The sequence below is a fragment of the Chinchilla lanigera genome, unplaced genomic scaffold (assembly GCF_000276665.1).
Source record: "Chinchilla lanigera isolate Chin_1 unplaced genomic scaffold, ChiLan1.0 scaffold00006, whole genome shotgun sequence".
NCBI lineage: Eukaryota > Metazoa > Chordata > Mammalia > Rodentia > Chinchillidae > Chinchilla > Chinchilla lanigera.
Window position 1 is genome coordinate 31,499,989 of NW_004955407.1, and position 24,149 is coordinate 31,524,137.

Consider the following 24,149-nt stretch of genomic DNA (forward strand, 5'->3'; position numbering starts at 1 on the left):
CTGTTTCTTTCTTCTCCTTTAGTTTTTTTTTTTTTTTTTGGTTTTGGTTTTTCTCCGGTACCGGGAACCGAACTCACGACCTTGCGCTTGCCAGGCAGGCGCTTTTGCCGCTGAGCTAAATCCCCAGCCCCTCCTTTCTTTTTATTGCTGAATGTTGCAGGATAACACAGTGTGTTTCTCCATTCATGTACTCAGGGACATGTTGGGTGCTTCCAGTTAGGGGAAAGTATGCATAAAGCTTCTATAACCATTTTTGTCCGCAAGTTTTCCACTCATTTGGGTAAATACTGTCTTCCCTCAGGATCTGCAAAGAATTAGTTCCAGGACCCCTCTGGACACCACCCACAGGTGTCTGTTATATAAAGTGGTGCAGATCCTATCCAAATGCTTTTGCACACTTTAAATCACCTCTAGGTTACTTACCATACCTAACCCACCGCAAGTGCTATGAAATACTTGTTGTGTGGTACAAAGAAAAACGTTTAGTACAGATGAAAAATTTCCCCATGAAAATTTTTGATCTGAGGTTGGTTGAATTTGAGGGTGCAGAGCCCACAGACATAGAGGGCTGACTGTACTTAATGAAAGTGACTTTAAGCTGGGTGTGGTGACAGAGACCTGTCAGGCCAGCCCTCGAGAGGCTAAGGCAAGGTTGCCATGAGTTTGAGGCCAGCGTGAACTACGTAGTGAGAGTGTCTCCAAAAACCCAAACCAAAACAAAATTTGACTTTAGAGACTTTTTCCCTAAAGAGAAAGAAGGAAAACAGTCCTGCCCTTCTTTCAGATATACTTGAAAAGACAAACAGGAAGTAGCAATAAATAAAGCCAAAAGAGATTGAATGGCTCTTTCATTTGGCAGTGTAAAATATTCTGATCACATGGACAGGGACTAATGTAGCGCACCTTTCTGTTAATTCGTCATGGAGCCTTAAGACAGTCAGATTGTTATCGCTGGAATCTTTCGAAGTCCTGGACAAAAGGCAAATACCCTCCATTAACCAAGGGTGTTCTATCCATTTTTCCTAAGTGTTGGGAGTTGCTTGCTTTGGGATACAATGGGTTGGAAGATAGCACCTTCAAATTTATTTTTCTCATTTTTCATGATTATTATAATTTTACACTTCCTCTCCTGGTTTTATGACATTTCTCTGATTTTAAAAGTGTTTTTTTTTTTTTTCCGTTGCATTTTCTCTTATTTTTACTCTTTCATTTATATCATTTTCCTAATCATTTTAGTTGTTCGCTACGCCTTTATGGCCCCAGAATTGCATACTTTAGTTTTATTATTCTTGGCAATTGCTTTATTTTACCATGCCTCTTTAATCTGTTTTTCTCAATAATAATTGTTCTGAACCAAATTTCTCTTTAATGACTTAGTGTGACTTCCATTCTTCCCAGGCAAAGAGGCTTAATTTCACTTGAAACAAACTGCGGCCTTGTGTTAGATTTAAATAGTGCTACTGCTATCTAATCAGTTTTCACAGAATCGCAATTGGGCTGTTGCTGGCAGTGGTGTGTGTGTGTGTATATACGTATTTTGAACTTCTGCGGTACATTTGAATAGAAGTCAGGTTTATATGGTGTCTTAATTATCTTCAGAGAAGAAGAATGCCTTAAAGAGTCCTCACAAATCTTTCATACCATGGAGGCACCATTTCAATTGCTTTATTTTCAACCACAAAATATTAGTTGGAGAAGACACATTCTCATTGTGTTGGTCAGCTTTTTGTTGCTGGACAAAATATCTGATATACACAACTGAAACAGGTAAGGGTTTATTTTGACTTGTGGTTTCAACCAGTGTTTGGTTGATTCCAAGGCAGAAATGTGGTGAAAGGGTTTGGTGGGGGAAAGTGGCTTCATGCATGGTACCTGAGAAGCACACAGCAGGAGAAGAGCCCTAAGAGGGGACCAGGGACTGGATATGGTCCTTAGGGTCAAACCCACATGACCCGCTTCCTCTAACTAAGCCCTGCCTCCTAAGAGCGCATGCAGCTATGAACTCACTAATCTGTTAATCCATGACCAACTTGGTGACTTCACAATCCAGTCACCTCTCCAGGAATCTCTTAATCCAACAAAGTTGACAGTGAAGATTAACAGCACACACATTAACCTTGACTTGACTCACCGGTCACTTTGGGTACTTTAGTCACCTCCAAATGTCTAGAATCTGGTCGAAAGGGAAGCAAAGCCACTTTAGATGGCTTTAGTCACAACTCTGGATGGCCTCAGAGTTGCAACAACTCAAGAGACTGGAAACAATTCACTAAGGGGTAATTTACAGAGATTTTAAATGGGTGCTTATGGTTTGGGATAAGATTTCTAGCAAGAGCATATCGTACGAAGATTCAAAAAGTACTCATCACAACCATCACAGCCCAATGGACAGATCATGTCCCTCTGGAAACATTGTACTCAAAGAGCCATCTTGCTTCTGCCTTAACACATTTGAATAAAATTGTTTCATGAAATATGAGGGCATGGAAACAACATTTCTAAAATGAACTGTGCTAACGTTTTAGTATATGACCTTAAATAGGACGGTGATGCCGCTTCACAGATAAGCAATAGTCACTTGATAATTCCATTGCATTTCTAAATATTACATATCTGTGTTTTCCAAAACCTCTTTTCTAAGGGGCAAGGTCTTCCTATTGGAATAAGAGGTAGGGGCCACCTTATCTTTGGGGTCACTTTATATTGGACATATGTGATACCTTTTAAAAGCAGACATTTTTGTTTCATTTGTATGATTATGAGAGCATTAGATGGGGAACATCTACTTCCCTTTCCTAACTGCACATTTTAACACAGATCTTTTATATCCGAGTGTGTAGTCCAGAGGCTACCAGCAGTCCTCCTTTTTGGAATCCATTGGATCCTTTGTAGAGCTTACCATTTGACTGCTCAATTCTTCTTCCTGCCTGGAAATCTCACCCTGAGTTGTTCACATGAGAATAGCCTCCCTGGTTTCCCCTGCCCCCGCTGGTTCCTTTTCAGCCCTCTGTGAGTGGTCCTTTCCCAGCTGCATATTGCCTTTGGTCTTTTTTCTCATATTCTCTACCTTCTCCCTGGCTAATCTCGTGTCCTCTCTAAGCCTCATCTTCTACCTATACTGAGGTTGAAAACTGGTACTTGGCAGGCCACATCTTGCCTGGGAGGTTGGCCCACATAGTGTTGTTATTGTTTTAAATGTGCATTTGCTGCCAACATTTAAAAATTGAGACCAAATCCAGATTTCTGGCTTCTCTTGTGAAACAGGATGGGCTGGCAGTACTGGGACCAAGCTTTGAAGCAACTGTCCCTGTTAAATGGGGCGCTGCTGTCCTATTTACCACAGACAGTCCCGGCAACAGCAGTTGCCTGTGGTTTCTGGACATTGATATGGTATATCAATGCCATTTTTGTTTGTTTTATCACAATTATGCTACTCAGTACCTTACAATGGAGACAAGAAGAAAAAGAAAAGTATCTTTTGCCCATCTCTGTATTCAAATGTAGGAAAATAAAAGCTGGACCAAGAAAGGAGTGTTTCAAAACAATGGAAGAGATTTTAAAATTATATATATTTTTTTAACAGAAGAAAAAATATTCTTTCATAATTACTATTCAAGGTGCGTCTGCGTTGACAGGCTACAATTTAGGAGGCCAGATTTTATAACTATTGTTGACCTAGATGACTTTGATGACCAAATATATTCTTTTGCCCACATATGTACTTTTGCCCAGATATATACTTCACCTCTGAAATTCAAAATTCAAAATCTCTCTGGTAATCTAGATTTATTTTTATTTACTGAGTTTCTGGCATGTAGAGTGCAGTGGTAAACAAGACAGACATGTTCCCTCCCCTCAAGGGGCTTACAGTTGACTAACAGGTGCGTCAGCCACCTTGCACTCACTGTGACCCTGCTTCGCTCTTTTCCATTGCCCTCTGTCACTTCCGTGTCAATTGATGTAACCACCCATCATCTGATTAACAGTCTGCATTTTATCTGTAAACTCAATTTCCTTTGACCACGTCAGGCTAACATATACTTGGACATAACACCAAAGATTATGACTCTGACCTCTGGAATCTATTATTATGCCCATGGTATTATCTACTTGCTCAGTAAATTAATAGTATATCATCACCAGCAGACACTCGGGCTCCAACATGGAGGTCAAGAACTGAAATTAACTTCCAGTGTTTTGAATTGCTTCCCCAGATCTGCTCCTGACTGGCTGATGTTTCTCACAGGGTCATAGGCCTTTGGCCACATTTGTATTCCTTGCCTGCCGAAGCAGCCTCTGTCTTCAGTGGTGTGTTCTGCCTTCTTCTAACCCTCTGCTCTTTAACCTTCAGGTTTCAGTGTGGGTCCCACCGCTGCAAACTTTTCATGATTTCTTTTGCAGTCTTTGCTCTCTGCCTTCTCTGAAATCCTTTGTCACCTTCATTGGTGGCAAGTAATTGCATCGTGTCTTATAAATATTTACTTAATGATTGAGTGAGTTTTAGCAAAAAAGCTTTAGGAGTTGGTGGAAAGTGGCTCTAAAACAGTTTATTTCCCGTCAGAAACAAGGTGTCATGCTGCTCTTTCAAATGCTTATCTGAAATGTTGTGTGGTTTTATTTCAGAGACTTGAAGATAGAAAATCTGCTACTAGATGAAGACAATAATATCAAGCTGATTGGTATGACCTTCTTTTTTTTTTTAAGCAAGATTATCTTTTAAATGTTGTGTTGTCGGTTCTCAATCTTGAAAATTATCCCTGCTCTATGTCAAATCAAACTTCTGGGTTACCTTCTTTTGTGTCTAATGTTCAATAATAATTTTGAAAATGAAAGTTAATTTTAGCAGTAATTTAATAGCTTACTTAAATAATAATCTAAACATAATTAGGGCAGGGAAAATACTGTAACTTGACTGGGCAATCAATCAATAAGTATTTGTTGGTAACGTGTTTCTCTGGATTATTTAAATTAACATGGAGGCGATTTTTAGTCAGATTAACAGAATCATTGCTTAAAAATAGTGGAAAATAAATTTGGTTCAGAACTACTGCCTATAAGTTCTGTATGTTTTATTCCACTTTTTAGTGAATTTCTGGATGCCCCAAATAAGGAATACAATCAATATGATCTTCATCCTCATCCCATAGTGTGATAGTGGCTACCCACAGAGGGGTCATTAGAATCTGTACCAGTTGGAAGGAGGCTCCACCCAGGGTGGTGTAATTCATCATTGGTTCATAATTCAGAACCCATAAGTGAACTCATTTTGTGGCTTATTCTCTGAAAGAATTCAGCTGTTTTTGTTAGTTTTGTTTTGCCTCTATAGTGGCTTTTTTTTTTTTTTGTACCAGGAATGCAACTCAGGATCCCATGCTTGCCAGGCAGGTGCTACACCACTGAGCTAAATCCCCAGCCCTATAGTTGCTCTTGGTCATTGTTTTTATGCCTTGATATTAAACTGTACTATCTTGGTTTTTTTGTTTTTTTGTTTTTGTTTTTTTCTGGTACCAGGAATCAAACTCAGGACCTTGCGCATGCCAGGCAGGCACTGTGCTGCTGAGCTAAATCCCCAGCCGCCTGTACTATCTTTTGTTCTTCTCTTTTCTCTATTTTCTCACACCAACTATGAGTAATTTCTTCTACCTCAATGGCTTAGAAAGGCCTTATTTTAGTGGAGAAGAGAAGGACCAACAGGACTTTGGTAATTTAACTCTTGTACCCAGGAAGGAGCTTTTGCTAAGCAACTGTTGCAAATCATCTCAAAACATATCTCTTAAAAATAGTCTCCCCAAAACATATCATTCAGATGACTTACTAGGTACCTTGGAATCATAGCCGGTGTCCAACACACGCCAGGCATAAGTACGAAAGAATAGGGTCTCCAGGCCTTGTGCTAGGGGGCCAAGCAGCACTGCTCTGTGGTGATGGATATACCCATCATTAGAAGATTAGCATTTAAGAGGAAACTAATTTTTCCCCCAAAGCATTTTAAAGAATCTGTTCTTGGCAGAGTCTTAGACCATTCAAAGGGTCTTCTTTTGGTCATGTTGTTTTACTATTGTGCTGTAGTTGCCTGGAGGACCAGGTACGGAAACCTGTGAACCAAGGTGCTGTCTGACCTTGGGCCTTAAGCTAAGGAATCTCCTGATGGGGAGTGAGGAATGGAAGAAAGGAGATTTTTTTAAAGATTTCCTGCCCGGGTAAACTGTAGTTTATCTTTGGGAAATGTGCAAGTGACTGTGATAGAGTTGTCCTAACAGTACAGATTATATGAAAACAGGCTTGATAAGGGCCAGGTTTACAGTATAGTCAAAGAGTAATTCACTTCTACTGTGTGTCATGTAGGTAAAGCTAGTAGGTCAAGCAGAGAGCAGTGCGCCCAGGGTAGTTTCCGGATTTCAGCAAGCACTGGCCTTACTGTTTATATCCTTCGCTTGTGCCTCACTTGTCTGCCTTGCTGTTCTTTCCGCTCGAGCACTAGGCCTATATGACCATTATTAAACTGTCCTGTGAAGTAACTAATATTGAAAAGCACAAACTTTTTTCTTCTTCTTCTTTTTTTTTTTTGGTACCAGGAATCAAACTCATGACCTTGCACTTACCAGGCAGGCGCTGTGCCATTGAGCTCTATCCCCAGCCCAGCACAAACTTTTTCAATGATTAGAAGTTTCCTCAGAAGATTCTGGAAGAACGAGTCACTGTAAACAGCAGATGCATTTATAAGTAGCTCACATATAGGCTGAATAATAAAACCTCTTAGAGGAGATGTTGTGCAAGTACTATGGAGAAATGATATGCCGAAAGTAGAGCTGTAGTTCACCTTGTAGTGAATTTGGCAGTTGCTTTTTGGCAGTCAGGAACTTTGTTCTTCAAATCCCTCAGTCATCACCTCTCAGCTGGCACCCTGTGCATTGGCACTTAAATAGATATTGCACTGTAAAAGATGAAATTACAACACATATAATTTTGCAAACCTTATTTGGCTTTGAGCTCCTAGAAGTAGACAGAAGTCCTGAACAATGGTTCAGATGCCTTGCCCACCATATGGGTAGATTGTATGTATACCTAGAGAAAAGAATGTGACATACAGAAACAAGTTATAGTGAGCCTAATTGGTTCCAACTCAAAACTAGCTTACACACATAAGGTTTGAACAGGTGACCGCTTGTGATTGGCTGAGATTCAGGTCTTTGTTATAATAGTAGGTTGCACTCTGTTTACACATCAGGTTAGGTTACAACCACCATGTATGATGGAGTGTTCAGGCCAAACTTAAGATATGTACAGAGGCAGCTTTAGGCCAAACTTAATTTAACAGGACAAAATAGGCCTAGTTTATTGGCAAATGACTTAGGTGTTAGGATCCAGGATTCTCAAAATTGCTAGAATGAAGGCTCTAATGGTGGGATTTCCCACCATTTAGAATTCTTTCATTAGCTCCCGTTTTTCTCATGACCAGCTAAAGCTAAGGAGCCTGAGCTGGCACCTGTAAATGGATGTTAGGCCACCCTGGGAGGCAACTGGGAATTACATTTGTTTAGCAAAATCTCCATTTCTTCAATTTCTAGGGAAGGAGACTAAATGGCTTGTGTGTTTTCTTACATTGGGTTGGGTAATATGGATCAAAGGTCTGCATTCCCAGTCTTTTTGTAACTTGAAAGGGCTTTGTACCTCTTTTTCTTCAAAGGAATTACCTAGTTGTTTTTCAAAGGTGATTATAGCTATTATCATTTCCTCTTAATAGTTTCTCTTTCTTTGAAAGAATTTGGTCTAAATAAATCTGCTTAAGCCACATTTCAAATTCACTAGAATTACTAGGAGTAAGATTTGATTCAGTCAGGATGTTTTTCCCTCTTCAAAAAAAGCAATCTGATGTTTGGTAAGTTTAGTATGATCTTTAAATGGAAGAGCCACAGCTTAGAACAATTTTGTCCATGTTCCAAAGCAGTATGCACTTGGGTGTTCTTTTGAGATTCATTTTGCAGCTCTCAGAAAAACTGAGTGATAATTAGCTTATGTATTTACCAAATCTAATTGAGGCAGACCTATGTGACATTACTGGGAGGCAAAGTTCTCTCTAGTTTCACAATTCTAATTATAGGCATATGTGTAAAATTTTAATAATTACAATTACAAATGTGAAACATGCTGGTTATTTTTTCACAGTGCATTTTAAATCAAATCTTTTCAGCTAGGTCCACATATGTCATTTAAAATGTAGACTGTATTCCCACCTCTCCCCAGATCCACTGTTAATTTATCTTCTTTAAACTGGGTTTAAGATAAGGCCAGAGTCTGTTCTCTAACTTTCCAGGGACAATGGAGGGTGATCTGATCTCTTATTTCTCCTTTCCCTGCCTTTCTTGAGAGATCCAGATCAGGGGAGTCGAAGAAGGGAATTGAATATGATGCCCTTTTGCTGTTCTGGAGTCCTGCTGGCAGGAGGATTGAAGTCTTTGGCTTTTATCTTAGAAATGTAGAGGTAGATTTTGTGGGACTCCTGTGAGACGAGGCCTCTGGATTTTTTTGTTTGTTTGTTTTTGTTTTCTTTCCGGTACCGGGAATCGAACTCATGACCTCGCTCTTGTCAGGCAGGTGCTGTGCCGCTGAGCTAAATCCCCAGCCCCTGAGACTAGGCCTCTGGGATAGCAGTCCATGAAGCTTTCCTTTAAAAATGTCACTACCCATAATACTGTACTGTCATCTTCGTGCTGTGATGCTGTCTTTCTAGTTTCCCATAGCAGGTGCTCTTAGCAATGAAACAGACCTCCATTGCCCGCCATGATCCTGCATCTAAGATGCTGGAGCTTGAGGATGGAGTCCCTCGGGTCCTCTATGACGAGTAACTCCTCCTATGATGGGGCCCAGAGACCTTCCGGGACTCCCACAGGACTTCTCTGCAGGGTCTACAGGGTCTGCTGTGAAAGGAAAAGAAATGGGAAGAGACTGAGGGTAGGGATGGAGAGAGAAACGGAGTAATGGAAGACAGGCAGAGGTGGCAGGATGAGAGGGAAAAGGAAACTGTCAAAACGAAAGAAAACATAAGTTAAGTGTTCAAACGTGCAGCTTTCCTGGTTGGTTGGTCAGCCAGTCTGTACTGTACGTTCTGACTCTTTACCCAGAGTCTGAGCTGAAGGGTTTGGGTGGTCTTCAGAGTTGAAAGAGATTTTAGACTTCTCCTCCGGTAGGGTTCTCTGTAGAAAAGCTGTTTCCCTGCATAGCCTAATCCAGAGACTGTTGGGAAACTTGTCAGTTGTGTCCTTTTGCGCCATCGGGTGTGGGTAACTTCATGGATTCTGGCTCTCTCCCTACTGAACGTCCCTGCAGCTTTGCAGGTGGAGACACGTTAGTGCGAAGCGAGAAAGTAATGAAAGTAGACATAAATAGTGCCTGTTGAATAAGTACCAGGGTTTTGTTCCAGACTTGGAGCCAGTCTCTCTACCCAAGCCCTGTAGCCTGAGAGTCTTCTATCTGGGGGGTAGAATCATAATATTTACACTGAAGTTCAAAGGATGAGCTGTGATCTTAATTCTGAGATTAACAAAGATGGAGGGAAGATACCGGGAGGGCATAACACTAACAGCTCTCTAATTGCCCGGCAGCTGCAGTATCTTTAAGATCAAAAGTAAACACTGCCGGAAAGGCATAATAGATCCAGCGTAGCTGTAGATCATTGGGCTTTTCTCCCCAGCGCCTTCATGTTCCAGGAACAAAGCAACGCCATGAGGTCACCGTGTCTGGTTGGCCTCGCCAGCCTCTCGGCATTACTTTTCCAGCCAACTTGCAGGGTTGCCTAAACTGTTGAGTATATTTTTTCCCCTCTTCAAGTTTCCATATGTGCTGCATACAGATGGGAAGAATTTTAAAAAAAAAAAGATTTTTTATGAAACGCAAACACTCAGCTATAGAAGTCAGCTGTAAATGGCTGGATCGCGTGTCACGGAGAGTGACACCAGCATCCAGCCAGAGAAAGCTCGGTCTTCCAACTTCTCCCCTCTGGGAAGCCAGACTGCTGACTCCAAGCCTGTCTGCCTGTGCTCTCTTCCTGCCTTAGTCCTCGAAAGCACGGCCGCTCCTTTCCCTGGACGACTCACTTACAAGATTTGACGGAAATATGTTTTGGTTCAACATGCTGTTAGCTCTAGCTGGATTTTACAGTGAGGACTGAGGTAAAATGTTCCAGTTAAGCAAGGGAACCACCACCTGACATTCTTTTGTCTTGAGACTCCTGTCCAGAGGTTATGGTTTGCAGCGGCTGGATTTCCTTTTGGATGCTAAATTATGTGTTAGCCTGAGAGAATGTTTCCTTTCCTGTTGCACCCCACCCCCTTTCCTGTCCCTCTTCATTTCTGCAATTCATAGAGTTTTGTAATTTGGAGACCAATTGTCCTCTTCTCTTTGCAGACTTTGGCCTCAGCAACTGTGCGGGGATCCTGGGTTACTCAGACCCGTTCAGCACACAGTGTGGCAGCCCCGCCTATGCCGCGCCTGAACTGCTCGCCAGGAAGAAATACGGCCCCAAAATCGATGTCTGGTCCATGTGAGTTGTTGAGCTTATAAAAGTCCGTGTTCTCTCCTGCTGTCTCCGCTGCTCCTTCCTTATGAAATGGTTCTTCCAGGTTTGATGAGAGTATATTTAGGATAGGCTCTGGAACAACAGATCATCAGTGATTCTTCGGAGCCCGGCTTTTCTTCTCTCTTGTGCATCACTGTCAATCTTTTCTGCATAAACGGTCCGAATGGCCTTTATCCTGGATTCATCCAGGTACTGGGAAGAGAAGCAAGCCAAGTCCTGGCCTCACAGACCTCACATTGTGGATACAGGACCCGCACAGATCCCCTCTTAAGATCCTCCCATCGGCTTCTGTACGTCCGTGTGGAGCTCATCCTACCTCCACTCACTGCCTGCTTCTCTGTACCTCACCACATCTTCTGGCCTTGATTCTTCAGATACACCGGCCCCTCTTCACCTTTCCCAGCTCGGGTTGTCCACCTGCCATTTCCTTTTTCCCAAATGCCATTCCGTGCTCTTCAAATGCCCCCCGCCCCAATTCCCACCTTCCTGCGGAAACCCAGTGGTGCCACTGCAGAGGCTCTGCGTCCCCCTGTGCTGGCTTTGCCTTTTCACTGCCTCTTCGGCACCTGTCACAGTCTGTCATTTTCCTGTTTGTAAATCCCTTCACCCTCTCTCTTCCCAGTGGGAAAGGGCCATCTTGGAAAAGTTGGGGAACGTGTTTGTGTTAAATGGAAAACTATGAAAGGAGAATTTGTGCATAAATAAATAGGGAGCATGAGAGATCAAGAGATCCTCCAAGGGTGTTATGTGACCACCGCGACATAGAAGATAAGAGACACTGATGACCAAAGGGAAAGAGAGGTTTGCAAGTTGAGAAGCAGGTGACAGTTTGCCCCTGAGGTCCTGCTCTCATGCGGATGAAAAATACTGTGTTGTCCCCAGTTGTCATAGTGATGAGGCTCAGCCTGGGGACAGGGACCTTTTCCGGGCCATGTCAGGTGAAGCAAGAGTCTCCTCCCAATCTAGAATTCTAGTAGGAGGAGGCAGCTGCAGGGGTTGTTGGAGCTGCACGAGGACATCTAGGCTGTGTCTCCTCACAAGGGCCACAGCGTTCTTTAGCCCCAGGATGGGATTTCTGTCCCGTACTGCTCACTGTGACGTGGAAGCGAATCAGTTTCCCGTCTGGAGAGACAGCACGTGGAGATGAGAAGCAGAGCTTGGGAAAAGGCTGGACTTTGTTCTTGCTCTTTCTGCTACATCACTTGGCTTGAGGCAAGAATTCATATTCCCTGTTTCTCAGTTTTAGGCCCCATGACTAAAGTCAAGTTCCCTGTGCCTCTGTGAGGGCTCTTTCCCATCCACTTGGTCTGTTGCCGTCTGCTTTGTCTCTATCTGTTAAGCAGAAGCAATGACTACACCTAGCGAGATTGGGGCTGGGGATATAGTTCAGTGGCACAGCACCTGCCTAGAAAGCATGAGGTTATGAGTTTGATTCCCAGCACCAAAAAAAAAAAAAAAAGAAGAAGAAGAAGAAGAAATACACCTAGGAAGAATGGCAGGAGGCATCAGAAAGGAGAGATGGAGAAGATGCCAGACCAGGATTTCTGGACCCTACAGGTGCTGTCGTCTCTCTTACCTGCTCCGTCCTGGTTCCTGGCATGGCTGGGTTACACTGGAGGCAGCTGGGTTACACTGGAGGCAGCTGCACTTTTCTAACCCCCACTTATTTGTATGTTTCCCCCTAGAAGGTGATACACAGCTGCTGGTGCTCTTCAAAGCTCCAGTGAGGCCATGTTCTTAGTCCTGGTGAGAGAAAGTAATGAATGCAAAAGCCTTTAATAACCGAGAAAATGCCATGTGGACACAGGTCTTTCAGATGGTGGCTCAGCTCCGGAGTTCACTGGGAAAGAGACACAAGAAAAGCACAAAATATGTAGAAATCCATTCAGACGGTGATGGAAAAGTCCCTGGAGAAAGAGAGTAAACTCCAGTGCACAAGACTTTCAGGTGCATCCGTGTCACATTTGTTAATCGCTCCTTGGGCAGAGCCAGCTGGATGGCCAACCTTTGAGTCAGGAGGAAAGACCTCACTCTTTATGGGGGTAAGGCCAGGAAATGGAATCATTAAAACATTTTTTTTGTACTGTAACACACTTGATTAGTACTATGGACTGAGTGTGTTCCCAATCTGTAATTCAGATATTGTACCCCTAATCCCCACTGTGATGGAATTTGGAGATAGGGCCTCTAGGCATTAATTAGATTTAGATGAGGTCATGAGAGTGGGGCCCCATGATGGGATTAGTGCCACACTTGTACTCTGTGCCGAGTGAGGGTACAGCAAGAAAGTGATCCTCCATGTACTATGAAGAGGGTTCTTTTTTTTTTTTTTGGTATTGGGAATAGAACTCAGGTCCTTGTGCTTGCCAGGCACGCCCTGTACTGCTGAGTTACAACCCCAGCCCGTGAAGAGGGTTCTTACTGGAACACAACCATGCTGGCACCCTAACTTTGGACTTCCATCCTCCTGAACTCTTAAGAATAGTCTGTGGTTTGAGCTGTTCAGTCTTTGGCACTTTGTTACAGTGGCCTGTGTTAATCAGCTTTTCATCACTACAAATAAACACCTGACATAAATGGGTTAGGTGACTTATTTTAGCTTACCGTGATGGATCAGCCAGCCGCTGTGCTTCAGACTTGTGCTGATGCAGCCCATCATGGTGGGACCGTGTGGCAGAGTAAAACTGCTCATATTACAAGCGAGGGAGTAAAGTGAAAAAGAAGGAAGGACTGGGGCCCCACAAGCCCCTTTAAGGTCATGCTCCCGATGACCTATAGATCTTCCCCTCGGTCCCAGCTCCACAAAGTTCCCCCTACAAGCAACCAAGCCTGGCATGTGAACCTGTAGGGGACACTTACCAAACCATAGCACAGGCTGAGCAAAGATGTCTGCTCACCTACAAGTTTAACTGTGAACAAATACATTGAGTTGGGTGGAGCTGAAGAGGCAAAGACACAGGTTATGAGAGTAGGGGAGGAAATTTAATCTGTTCCCCAGGGGTGCGTGGACTTGGTCAGATAGAGAAGGGGTGGGAAGCTTTCCAGGCAGAGGGCAGAGCTTGTGCAAAGGCCAGGGAGTGTGGAACATCTGATTATCATTGTTCTTAATCTTGACAAAAACATGAAACCTCATAGCCTTCTTAAGGAAATTATTTTCCACTGCTTTAGGGTATTGTGTCTGAGATACAGGTTATGTTTCTGTTTGGTGCCTGTGGCATTGCTGGTAGAATTGGAAATGGAAAGCCCAAAGAGAATTTAATTTTAAAAGCTGCTTAAGATGAGAGTGAAAATGGAACCAATTTTCTTCCTGGGTTAGACACACTTATTATAAAATGTCTTCTTCTTTTATTGCTCTGAAACAGCCCCAGAATAAAAAGTTCACTTCCAAAATCACAAGCAGACCCCCTTCTCCAGAGGGGGTGGCTTAATAGGGACTTGCTCTGAGACTTCTGAGCCTGACTGAAGAAGAAAACTAGCCCGTCAGGCGTGGAGACCTTACAAGCTCTTCTCTACATGTGGGGTTCCTGATGCTCCTCCTGTGAGGCGGGAATTAACGATGCAAATGGAAATGTCTCTTTCTTAGAGATTTTCTGTTATTTTCAGGACCATAAAAATATTCTTAAAACCATTCACTTTTTTTTTTTTTTGCCTCAGATGCCTGAGATATATGTATATACATCTCAAGTGAATGCCGTTTCAGGTATAAAACCAAAACGTTTATCCTTGTGCATCCAACTTTTCTTATTGCCAGGTTGCTTTTCTCCAGAATGGCATGTATGCTAATTTAAAAAAAAAAAAACAAAGCAAAACCTTACTGCAGATGTACTTTTTAAATGGAAAAGAATCAAAATTAACTTTATTTTCAGAATCTTACAGTGCTCTTTGGAGAGTTTCAGTGAGTCCCTAAGAGTAAGGAAAATGGGCATGAAAAGTTCTGTCTCCAAAGGATGGAGAATGTAATATTTTTTCCATCAGATCTGTTCTTCGCTCTCATGGGGCTTGCAGGATAGGTGAAGCATCTGCGTGAAGATTGGGTGTCTAGTGGAGAGACACACACAGCACATCCAGGCCATTTCCCTAGGTCACTGCGTCTGTGTTCACTTAATGAGAGAAATATCTGTCGGTCTGCAGCGTCTTTGGGTAGACAAGTTGGCCAGGAGACACCATCTTGTTTCCAGTTCTCTCATCGCCATATAGAACTAGGTGTTCAGGAGGGGAAGTAGGAGAATTTGTTCCATGCCTCAGACCCAGTGTTTTGTAAAAATACTACCAGATGTCATGAGCTACTGTCAGGGATCAGGCACAGAGGAACTTTTCCTTCACTCACGACCTCTCAATATGAAGACTGGCAGGGAAGTAGAAAGAGGAGACAAATGTTCCTTTTGGAAAGTTCAGTGCTTTGACTTTTAAAAAGAAGTTTCTTTTAGTTTCTGATATTTTTAGGCTATAAAATCCAATACCTTTTTCTTTTTGGAGCCAGCATGTGCATTGCAAATGGAAGAGGGCAAGAGGAAAAGAAAAGAGACAAACGTCTTAAAGGCCACGAGAAAATAATTTCTTGCCACACACACACAGACCATTCAGTGGAGTCAGCTTAAAGATTGAGAGTCTCTAAAAGAACGGATCTGTTCCTATTCTACTTTCAGGACTTTAAATTGAAAGTTGTATTACTGAAAGTTGACGCTGAGAGATGGAAGGATACTGCTTTCAGATGGAGAGTTATTTTTATTTTTCCAAGGCAGTGTCTTTCTTAAAGAATCATGCAGAAGCAAGGTATGACTTCAAAGATGTCTCAGCTGCCCGTAGGCATAAACGAGGGGTTTCTGAGGCTCCCATCCATGTGCCCCATGGGGACAGGCACTTGTCACTTGCTTTGTCTGTTGAACCTTGGTCGTTTCTGGTGACTTCTAGGGAGCAGTGACTGTGTGTTCTTTTCTCTCTGGGATGGCAGGTGGGACCCTGGCTTTTCCTCCGGGGAATATTTTTGTGTATCAAACTAAATGTCAGGACCACCATTTGGCTTTTGACTTAAGATTCCACATTTACACTTCCTGGGACTTTTCCTGCTTTCAGCTGCCTGTCTGTGTCATTCTTTCTTTTGACACCAGTATATTCCACAGTGGGCAGTGTCCTGAGTTTGTCTCCACCCAATAGGAACTCACCCGGATTTCTTGTTACTTGAAAAATGGTAATAGTATTTGCCCGGCACTCTCCCTCTTCCCTGTCTGTAATCACACTCTTTCTTTAAAACTACCTTTGATTCTTAGGGGTCTCGTGTCTGCCACAGGAAAAGTAAGAAGCCCTGGGTCAGTATTTCAAAAGACCTATCAGGAAATTCTGGACATGTTTTGAAACTCCTCCTAATTCTGTGGGATTACGGAGGCTTATAGACTGCATTCCACATTTTCCCCTTGGTATTCTTGCATACTTGCGAAATGTCAGAGGGACAAGATCTCTCTTTATCCAGATATTAAACATGTATGAAAACTCTAGGGGAGAGGAATTAAAATGCCCAATGTGGTTTCCCTTTTAAATTCTCCTAGGCCTATCTGACTGTCAGTGTAGCTTTCCATTATTATTATTATTATTATTATTTCTTTTTTTTATTTTAAAGACAGTAAAAAAAAACAAAACTCCTACCATCTTGTTTAGTGAAGCTCTGTATCCATTATTATTTTGCAGTAGAGCACAAGTGTAATTGCAACTTTTTCTTACTAAGTTTTTTTTTGTGTGTGTGTGTCTTTTTGTGACAGGGTCTTGCTATACAGTTCAGGCTGGCCTTGAGCTCACTTTGTAGCCCAGGCTGGTCTTGAACTCACAGTGATCCTCCTGGCTCAGCCTCCTGGGTGCTGAGATTACAGGCTTGCACCACCACCCCTGGCTTCCTATTAAGTTTTTAAGTGAAACATTAGATCATATTACTTAATTTATAGCAGCACAGCATGCAGCTCTTCTTCTGGCTTCATTCATTTGACTCTCATGCTCTGAGAGATAGATAGCTTTATTATCCATATTTTATAGATAAAAGGCCCTGGGGTGACAGTTAGGTCCTACATAGGGATTTATGACTGTTTTTGTTGAAGGTGAATTCCCAAGAAATCTGTAATTCTGGTGTCAATTTGATAAAGTAACCAAGCACTTCCGTGATAAAGTAAGCAAGAGTTTCTATGGAAAGCACTTGCTGTATTGTGGTTGGGCAACAGAATTCACTGGTGCCATCTTTAAGAGAAGCATCTGTCACCTTTATCTGTGGTCCAAGCCAGATAATGAAGAGACCAAAGACTGAGGGAACATGCAGTGATGAGTTTTTGGTCATCTTTTGAAGTGGATAAATGGTAAGAGAGCAAACAGTTTGATGTCTCCAGGTCTCAAAAAAGAAACATTCATAAAAGAGTTGGCCCTCTTGTTCCACCCATTCACCAAACCCCATGAGTTGGGGGATTCCTCACCATCACTGTGATATCCTACTTCGCAGGTGCATTCTGCACTGTTTGATGTTGCCCTCCAGTGACATGACGCCATGTGTCCCCAGAGATAAAGGAGAATATAAAAAGGGCCATAGAGCAATATTCTTCAAATTGAGTGTTACATGCTTTCCTATTAAAGGAAGAACATTCTTGATAACCTCACACGTTGACCTAGGTTATTTTTATTTAAATGTTACTTTACACGTGCATGAACGCAGAATTAAACTGTTGAATTTATACCCTGTACCACCAAAAACCCAAACCAACTTGAAAATTAAATATGACCGAGACTAAAAGATCCCCCAAATCTTCCAACTAAGCAACGTTAATATAATGCAGGGGCTGATGTTTAGTGTGACCTGAATTGTTGTGTACCATCTGAGTGCAGTTATCCCTGTCGGTCACGTATTCCTTCATCATGTTCCACTAGACACACACCAATAATCACCATCTGAACGGCTCTGCACATGCCTTGCTTATTTTTGTCTCCTTTTCTTCCTTCTTTTCTCTTGCTCTTTTTCCTTTCTCCCTCGCCACCCTTCCCCTTTCCTCCCCTTCCTCTCCTCCTCCCCTCCTTCCCTTCCTTCCTTCCTTTCTTCCTTCCTTCCTTCCTTCCTTCCTTCCTTCCTTCCTTCCTTCTCTCCTTTCTCAGTACTGGGAATTGAAGCCAGGGCCTTGACACTGAACCCTTACAATTTTTTTTTTTTTTAATTTTGAAACAGATTCTTGCTAAGTGGCTGAGTTGCCCATGCTATTCTTAAACTTGGGATCCCTTTGTCTCAGCTTCCTGGAGTGCTGGGATTATCCGCATGCACCTTTATGCCCAACATGTCTCTGTTTCTTGGTTTATGCAGTTTATCTCCTCATTCTCACATCCTTTGTCTCCCTTAATTGAACTCCTGCGGTGGTCAGAAGCAATGCAATTTAGCATTTTCTTATTTCTTCTGTGCACTTCACTACTTGAAAGGATTGTGCTTATTTATGGGTATTTTTGTCCATGGCCTGTTTCTTCCCAAGCCAGAATCCAAGATGGTGATACCCTTCTCTGTTTCACCAACACCCAGCAGCAATAACCCTGTGTGGGCTGGAGGGGCACCCTACAGGAATGTGTGGAATGAACATTTGTATATCTGTCCCCCTAACTCCACCGTGAATTCAGGGCAGGAACCCGTCTTAGCATCTGTCTGAAATCTGAGAATGATTTTTAGCTGGAGCCTGTGGCCTCTGGTACCTGTCATTATCTGGAGCATAGTAATTCAGAGGCGTCTTGGTGGAATTAGGCCTCCAGGTTCTTAATTTCAGTCACTCTCATTGGATTTGTTTTGACTGGAAATCCCATTGCCATTTAAAAAACATATTCCCATGGGTGCTTTTGAGCAATGGAGACTCCTTGCCTGGCAGGCTTTTTATCCCCGTCAGGAAATCTCATCAAAATGATATTAGGTTTGCACATCAGCAAAATAAAAATCTTCCAAGAAGATGTTGCTGTTCTCTAGATTGCTAGATTGGCTTTGGATATAAGCAGCTAAGCCCACTCAGAAGGTATTTCAACCACAGCTGAGATATTGGGCAAAGGCCAGGTGGCAGTCACACAATAAATAATAAAATAAGAAGTAAGAGTGGGAAGGAATTTCTCTAGTGACAAGCCAAGGCAAAATTCAAGAAGATAGCAAAATACCAGGTTTTGCTAGGAGGCTTTATTTTCAAAGGCCTGAGTGGTAACCGAGGGGGCTCATCCACCTGGTACCGGTTTTTCCGGGTGGGTCTTTGCTGTGTGTCTTTTACTTTGGCCTCTTGCAGTCTCTGCCTTGCAAGTTATACTTGGAAGACCACATAGTGGCAGGACTACTTTTATCTGAGGTTCCTAATATTGTCCAGGCACTTTTTTTAAAACATGATTTTGTCTGAAATTCCTTGTTTTTGACTTTTTCCCACTGCAGGTTGGGTACCCCTTATCTGAAACACTTGGGATCAAAATTATTTCACATTCTGGTTTTTTTTTTTTAGATTTTGGAATATTTGCAGATAGATAACGAGACATCTTGAGGATGGGACTCAAGTCTAATCACAGAACTCCTCGATGTTTCGTAGATAGCTCAGGTAGATGGCCTGGAGATAATATTATACAGAACCTTTTGTGTGACTGTGCTTTGCCTACGACCTGTCCCATGTGGCCAGGGGTGGAATTTTCCACTTGTGACATCATGGTGACACTCAAAAAATTTCAGAATTTGGAGCATTTTGGATTTTTGGAACAGGGATGCAGAACCTGTACGCGACTGAGAAAGCAGAGAGGGAGGTGGCTCTGTCCTCAGGCGGTGGCTCTGGGAGCTACACTCTTGCTGTCTCAGGAAGCCGGGGTGGAGCCTCACACTCAGTGCCCGCGCTTGACCCTGTCAGTGTCGAAGCCGCAGTGTGCTGCTGAGGGGCTAGAAGGACGACCAGGAAGGATGTGTGACAGCGGTGATGCGGAAGCTTCTGCTAAGCCTGTGTCCTCTTCCTCCCCACCCCGGAGCCTCATTCCCGTCTCATGCTCTGGTTTCTCTTTGCAGAGGTGTGAACATGTATGCCATGTTGACGGGGACCCTGCCTTTCACAGTGGAGCCTTTCAGCCTGAGGGCTTTGTACCAGAAGATGGTGGACAAAGAAATGAACCCCCTTCCCACCCAGCTGTCCACAGGTAATGCACCCGCTGCTCAGGATTCAGGGTTTCAGGACCTTTGTCCAGACTGGTGTGGGTCCATCCGCCAAGCAGTGTTTTGTTTGGCGGCAGTGCTACTATGACGATCCCATGACTGTAAGTTTCCTCCCACTTCAAGACTAAGTCTCAAGAGGTGGTTGGCTTCCCATCTCTAGCCAGCCACGCCCTTCTCTCACCTTTCCTTTCCCTTCGTAATCCCAGAGCCCCAACTTCCGCCTTTCTCCTTCTGCGCAAAACACACACATCAAAAGGATCTTCTGTTCTCCACTTGAAAAGTAATTGCAGGCTTGATTGTTTTAAAACTCACCATATTATAGTCTTGGCGTGGAAAAGGTTTATAATCACATTTCTATTATGTTTTCTTCAGTCAACTCACTGTAAAGAAATATTAGTTTCATTCAGGTTGGGTCTGTAATTTGTTGGGTTATGTGAGGTTCTGAGCCTATTCAAAAGCTTTTCAGTGTATGTAGGTTCAGTTACTCATCTGACTGAATCATCAGGTGTGTTTGAAAAGTACTCGCAAACTTTAGCTGGTTCACATTTCCGTAAACAGTTGGTATTAAGGTTTGGTTTCAAATTCAGTAAATTAGCACAGTTAGTTCTTTTTGTTTGCTTCAAAATTCACATCAAGTATGTGGGCTAGAGCTGATTTAGATGGCCCTTTTCATTGTCCTCTTGAAATAAACTCAGCTTCACTGAGATGAGGCATTTTACCAAAAAATTAAAAAAGAATAATTCAGTCCAGGCATGGTGGCACAAGCCTGTAATCTCAACACCCGCGAGGCTGAGGCAAGAGGGTTATTACAAGTTTAAGGCCAGTCTACACTACAAAGCAAGATGCTGTCTCAAAAAACAAAAGAAAACAAAAGCAACTATTTAACTTCATAACTTATGATATATGGTTATAGTACAGCACTTTATTTTACTGCTGTTAAGTATTTTTCTCTTGAGTTAATAAAGCATCCGCAAGCTGACTCTGAATTTGTGCTCACCAGTGGAATCCAAGCTGAAATGAGTTCCAGTGCATAATTTTCTAATTCTGGCCATACTTTCACCTTTGTGAGGGAGGGCAGAATCCCTGGAGGTTGAAAGTGAAGGAGGCTTTATGTCCTTGGGAAGATAAATTACATTTCTGTCTTCTAAAAGAAATATTTCTGCACTGAGAGCCATAACTTTCAGAGTTAGGAAATGTGCAAAAATGGTGAAGGAATTGTTATATATAAGTTTTAGCACTTCCAGAAATGTAGAAAGTGCTGCGGAGCACTATGAAGACTGTTCATTCATGCATTGCATTCATTCATTCACATTTCATAGTCATTCACTTATTCCACGCATATAAAATGTGCACCAACTATGTGCTGGGTGTGATCCAGGTGGCAGGAAGATGGAGAACAATCTCTTTCCTTACGGAACTTATGCAGTGTTATCAATGGGAAAGGTTGTAGAAATGTGTGGTATGTGATGGTGTATGTGCCGCATCTAAAAACCTCAGGATGTAGGGGTAGAGAGTAGAGGGGATGGTTTTACTTTTCTTTTAAACAAGTAAGATTTTTTTGAAAAGAAGATTCTCACACAGTTGTCCTAATAACAAGAGGCCTATCTATCCTTCACCCAGTCTGGTCCACTGGCAGGACCTGGTGTAATGGTAGTATGTTATGACCACCAGGAAATTACTGTTGATTCTCTCGTGACCTTATTCCAATTTCACAAATGTTGAATGCTTTCATATGCACGTTGCTGTGTATTTAGTTCTGTGTGATTTTTGTCCCACTTGTCAGTGTGTGGCACGGCCACCACAGTGCAGATGTAGTGTAGTTGATTGCAAGGGTCCTATGCTATCTCCATGGCCACAGCCACATCTTGGCTTTCTACTCTCCCTAACTCCTGCCAACCACTATCCTGTTCTCTGTCACTGTAATTTTGTCACTTCAAAAATGCTGCATATACATTTGAGACCCAAGTTGCTATTGCTGCATGCCTCGGAACTGGGTTTCCTCTCACTGCTGAGCAGTGTCTTCTGGCGTGGACATACCACAGTATGTTTAACCATTCACCCAGTGAATGATAATTGGGCTGCTTCCAGTTTAAGACCATTATGAGGAAGGATGCTGTAAATATTCATGTACAGGCATTGGTATAAACATGGTTTTTTTCTCTGGGACAAATGCCTGACAGTAAAATTGCTGGGTCAGATAATAAGCACATACAGGTATGTAGTTTTGTATGGATCTGCCACACTTTCGTTCAGAGAAGCTGTACCATTTTGTAGTCCTACAGGCAAAATCCATTTAGAGTAGGATTAGTGATAAATATTTCCGTCTCTGAGTGACTCTTAAGTTCCTCTGATGGTCAGAGCCTGCTTTGTCCTAAATGACCCAACATATAGAACAGTAGAAGGATGTTTATACCCACATCCTTGGGAAGGGCAAATGGTGCTCACTGTGAATCCTACTGGGACTTGGAGGAGCAGGAGAACTTTTAATTTGCCACCTTCTCCTTGATTTAGGCACGAGAGGCCAGGTTAAGCTACAGTAATAATCAGCCTCCAGTTCTCAGTGGCTTGAGACTACAAATGTTTATTCTCACTCGTGTATCTATGGTGAGTTGGATCAAGGAGTAAAGAGTTCTGCCTGTCTTAAGGCTCTAGACTGATGCTTCCTTCATTTTCAACATTGCTGATCCACGTAAAGGGAATGAGCAGAAGAGAAAGAGACTTCCACCGGCGTGAAACCTCCTTCCACTCGTACCTTCAAGCTTCTGAAACATGGAACATGGCCTCACTGTAGCACTGGGGGAAGGCAGTGCAACCCTAGCATGAAAGCCAGACCTACTGTGAACAGCATTAGCATGAACCACACACAGGCTATAAGAGGAGCAAGAATTCGTCCTTACTTCAGCACAGCCCTGAGCTGGGCAGCTAGGCAAGGGCTTGGAGGTGGGTAATACAAGGAGGACATTCTCATGACTTCAGAACCATACCGTGGTTTTATTCCCAGGCATCTCACTCAGCCTTAGCACATTGAGATCTAAGTGTTTTTTTGATCGGGAAAATTAAATTTAACCCTAAAGAAGTAAAAAATATGTGCCTTAAAATGTTAAAATTCAGTCCAAATGTCATTGCAGAAAAGGAGTATTAAAAATATTCCATGTAATCTGAGTATCATAGGAGTAGGGTCTGACTTCACATGCTTCTGCTTTGAGTAGAGAGCTTTGATGGTGCTCTTATACTCTGTGTGCTTGTTTTGACTTTTCAATCATCAATTGCGTTTCTAGATCTGATTTTCCAACTAAGGAGTCTGGTGCCCCCCTCATTATTGTCCTACAACTAGGCTTTATTTCTTTGTACCAGGTGTAAAGTGTAGTGTTTGCACATGATCGATGCTCAGGGAATCTAGGCTGCTGACTCTGGGGTTGAAGTGTGTGTGGCCTGGGAAGGTGGCCGATGGAGTCATTTGAACACTCAAGATTGAGAACTGGGCCAGTGTAGGGCTCGGAGCTGTGCACCAGCTGCATATATAGCCCAGGGTGTTCAATCTTGTTTATAAACTAATGACTTCTGGTTTGGGGATCAGCTGCTGCCCTTCTGATTGCCCCAATGATTGTGGCTCCATATACTCTACCAAGTTTATTTTCTCCTCCTTCTAATAAGTGTGGTCCACCTTTATATTTTCTTCTGATATTATCCACTTACACCCATAAATACTGCTTTTTAATACATTTCTTGCCATTTCTTGAATGACTATGTGTACATGGGTTTTTTTAATGTTAATTTTGTTTGCACATAGCTCTGCAAGAGAAATAACATTATTTCCAATTTACCAGTGAAGAAACTGAGTCTCAGAAGGATTAAGTCTGACTGAGTGAAAATAGATTTTTCTACCATACCATGGTACTTCTCTCCTTGCCTTATTTCATTGAGCACGATGTGCCGCCTCCTGATTTAAGGACATTATCTACTGTCTTTAAGTCCTTGTGTTTTGGACGATGTCAATCCAAATAGAAAAGATGTCAGTTGTATTGTGTGTCATGAACACACATTTTTATCAGTTTGATGAGCATGCCACTCATATTTGTAACGATCCCATCTATTATGTCCTAGTACTCTTTTTATACTCAGTTTGAAGAATTTTCACCAAATTTGAGTTTAAAAAAAGATACAGTATCGTTTCCCTTGTGAATTCATGAAACATGCTTTCAAAAAATCACCCCTTGTTTCTGCCACATAGTTGGAGACCGTAAGCTTTGGGAGTATTTCCAGTTCTCTCTTCTGGGCCATTTTATCTTTCTGCTTCTTGGCACTTACGTATCACAGAGTGCATGCCTCTCAGGGCTTAGACGTTCTTCAGACAGTTTATTCTTTCATCACTGAACCTTGGTGGCAGCGTTTGTAGCACATTCCAGTCAC

General features: G+C 42.5%; 1 protein-coding gene across 1 annotated transcript in view; it reads left to right on the forward strand.

Annotated features, from left to right (window-relative positions):
* Positions 1-24,149, forward strand: part of Hunk (hormonally up-regulated Neu-associated kinase) — a gene marked incomplete in the record, with an annotated part of 116,498 nt that overhangs the window by 60,944 nt on the left and 31,405 nt on the right. Inside the window, 3 exon segments of the mRNA XM_013504110.1 lie at positions 4,624-4,679; positions 10,405-10,540; positions 19,596-19,723. Coding sequence (XP_013359564.1) covers positions 4,624-4,679; positions 10,405-10,540; positions 19,596-19,723 — 320 coding nt within the window.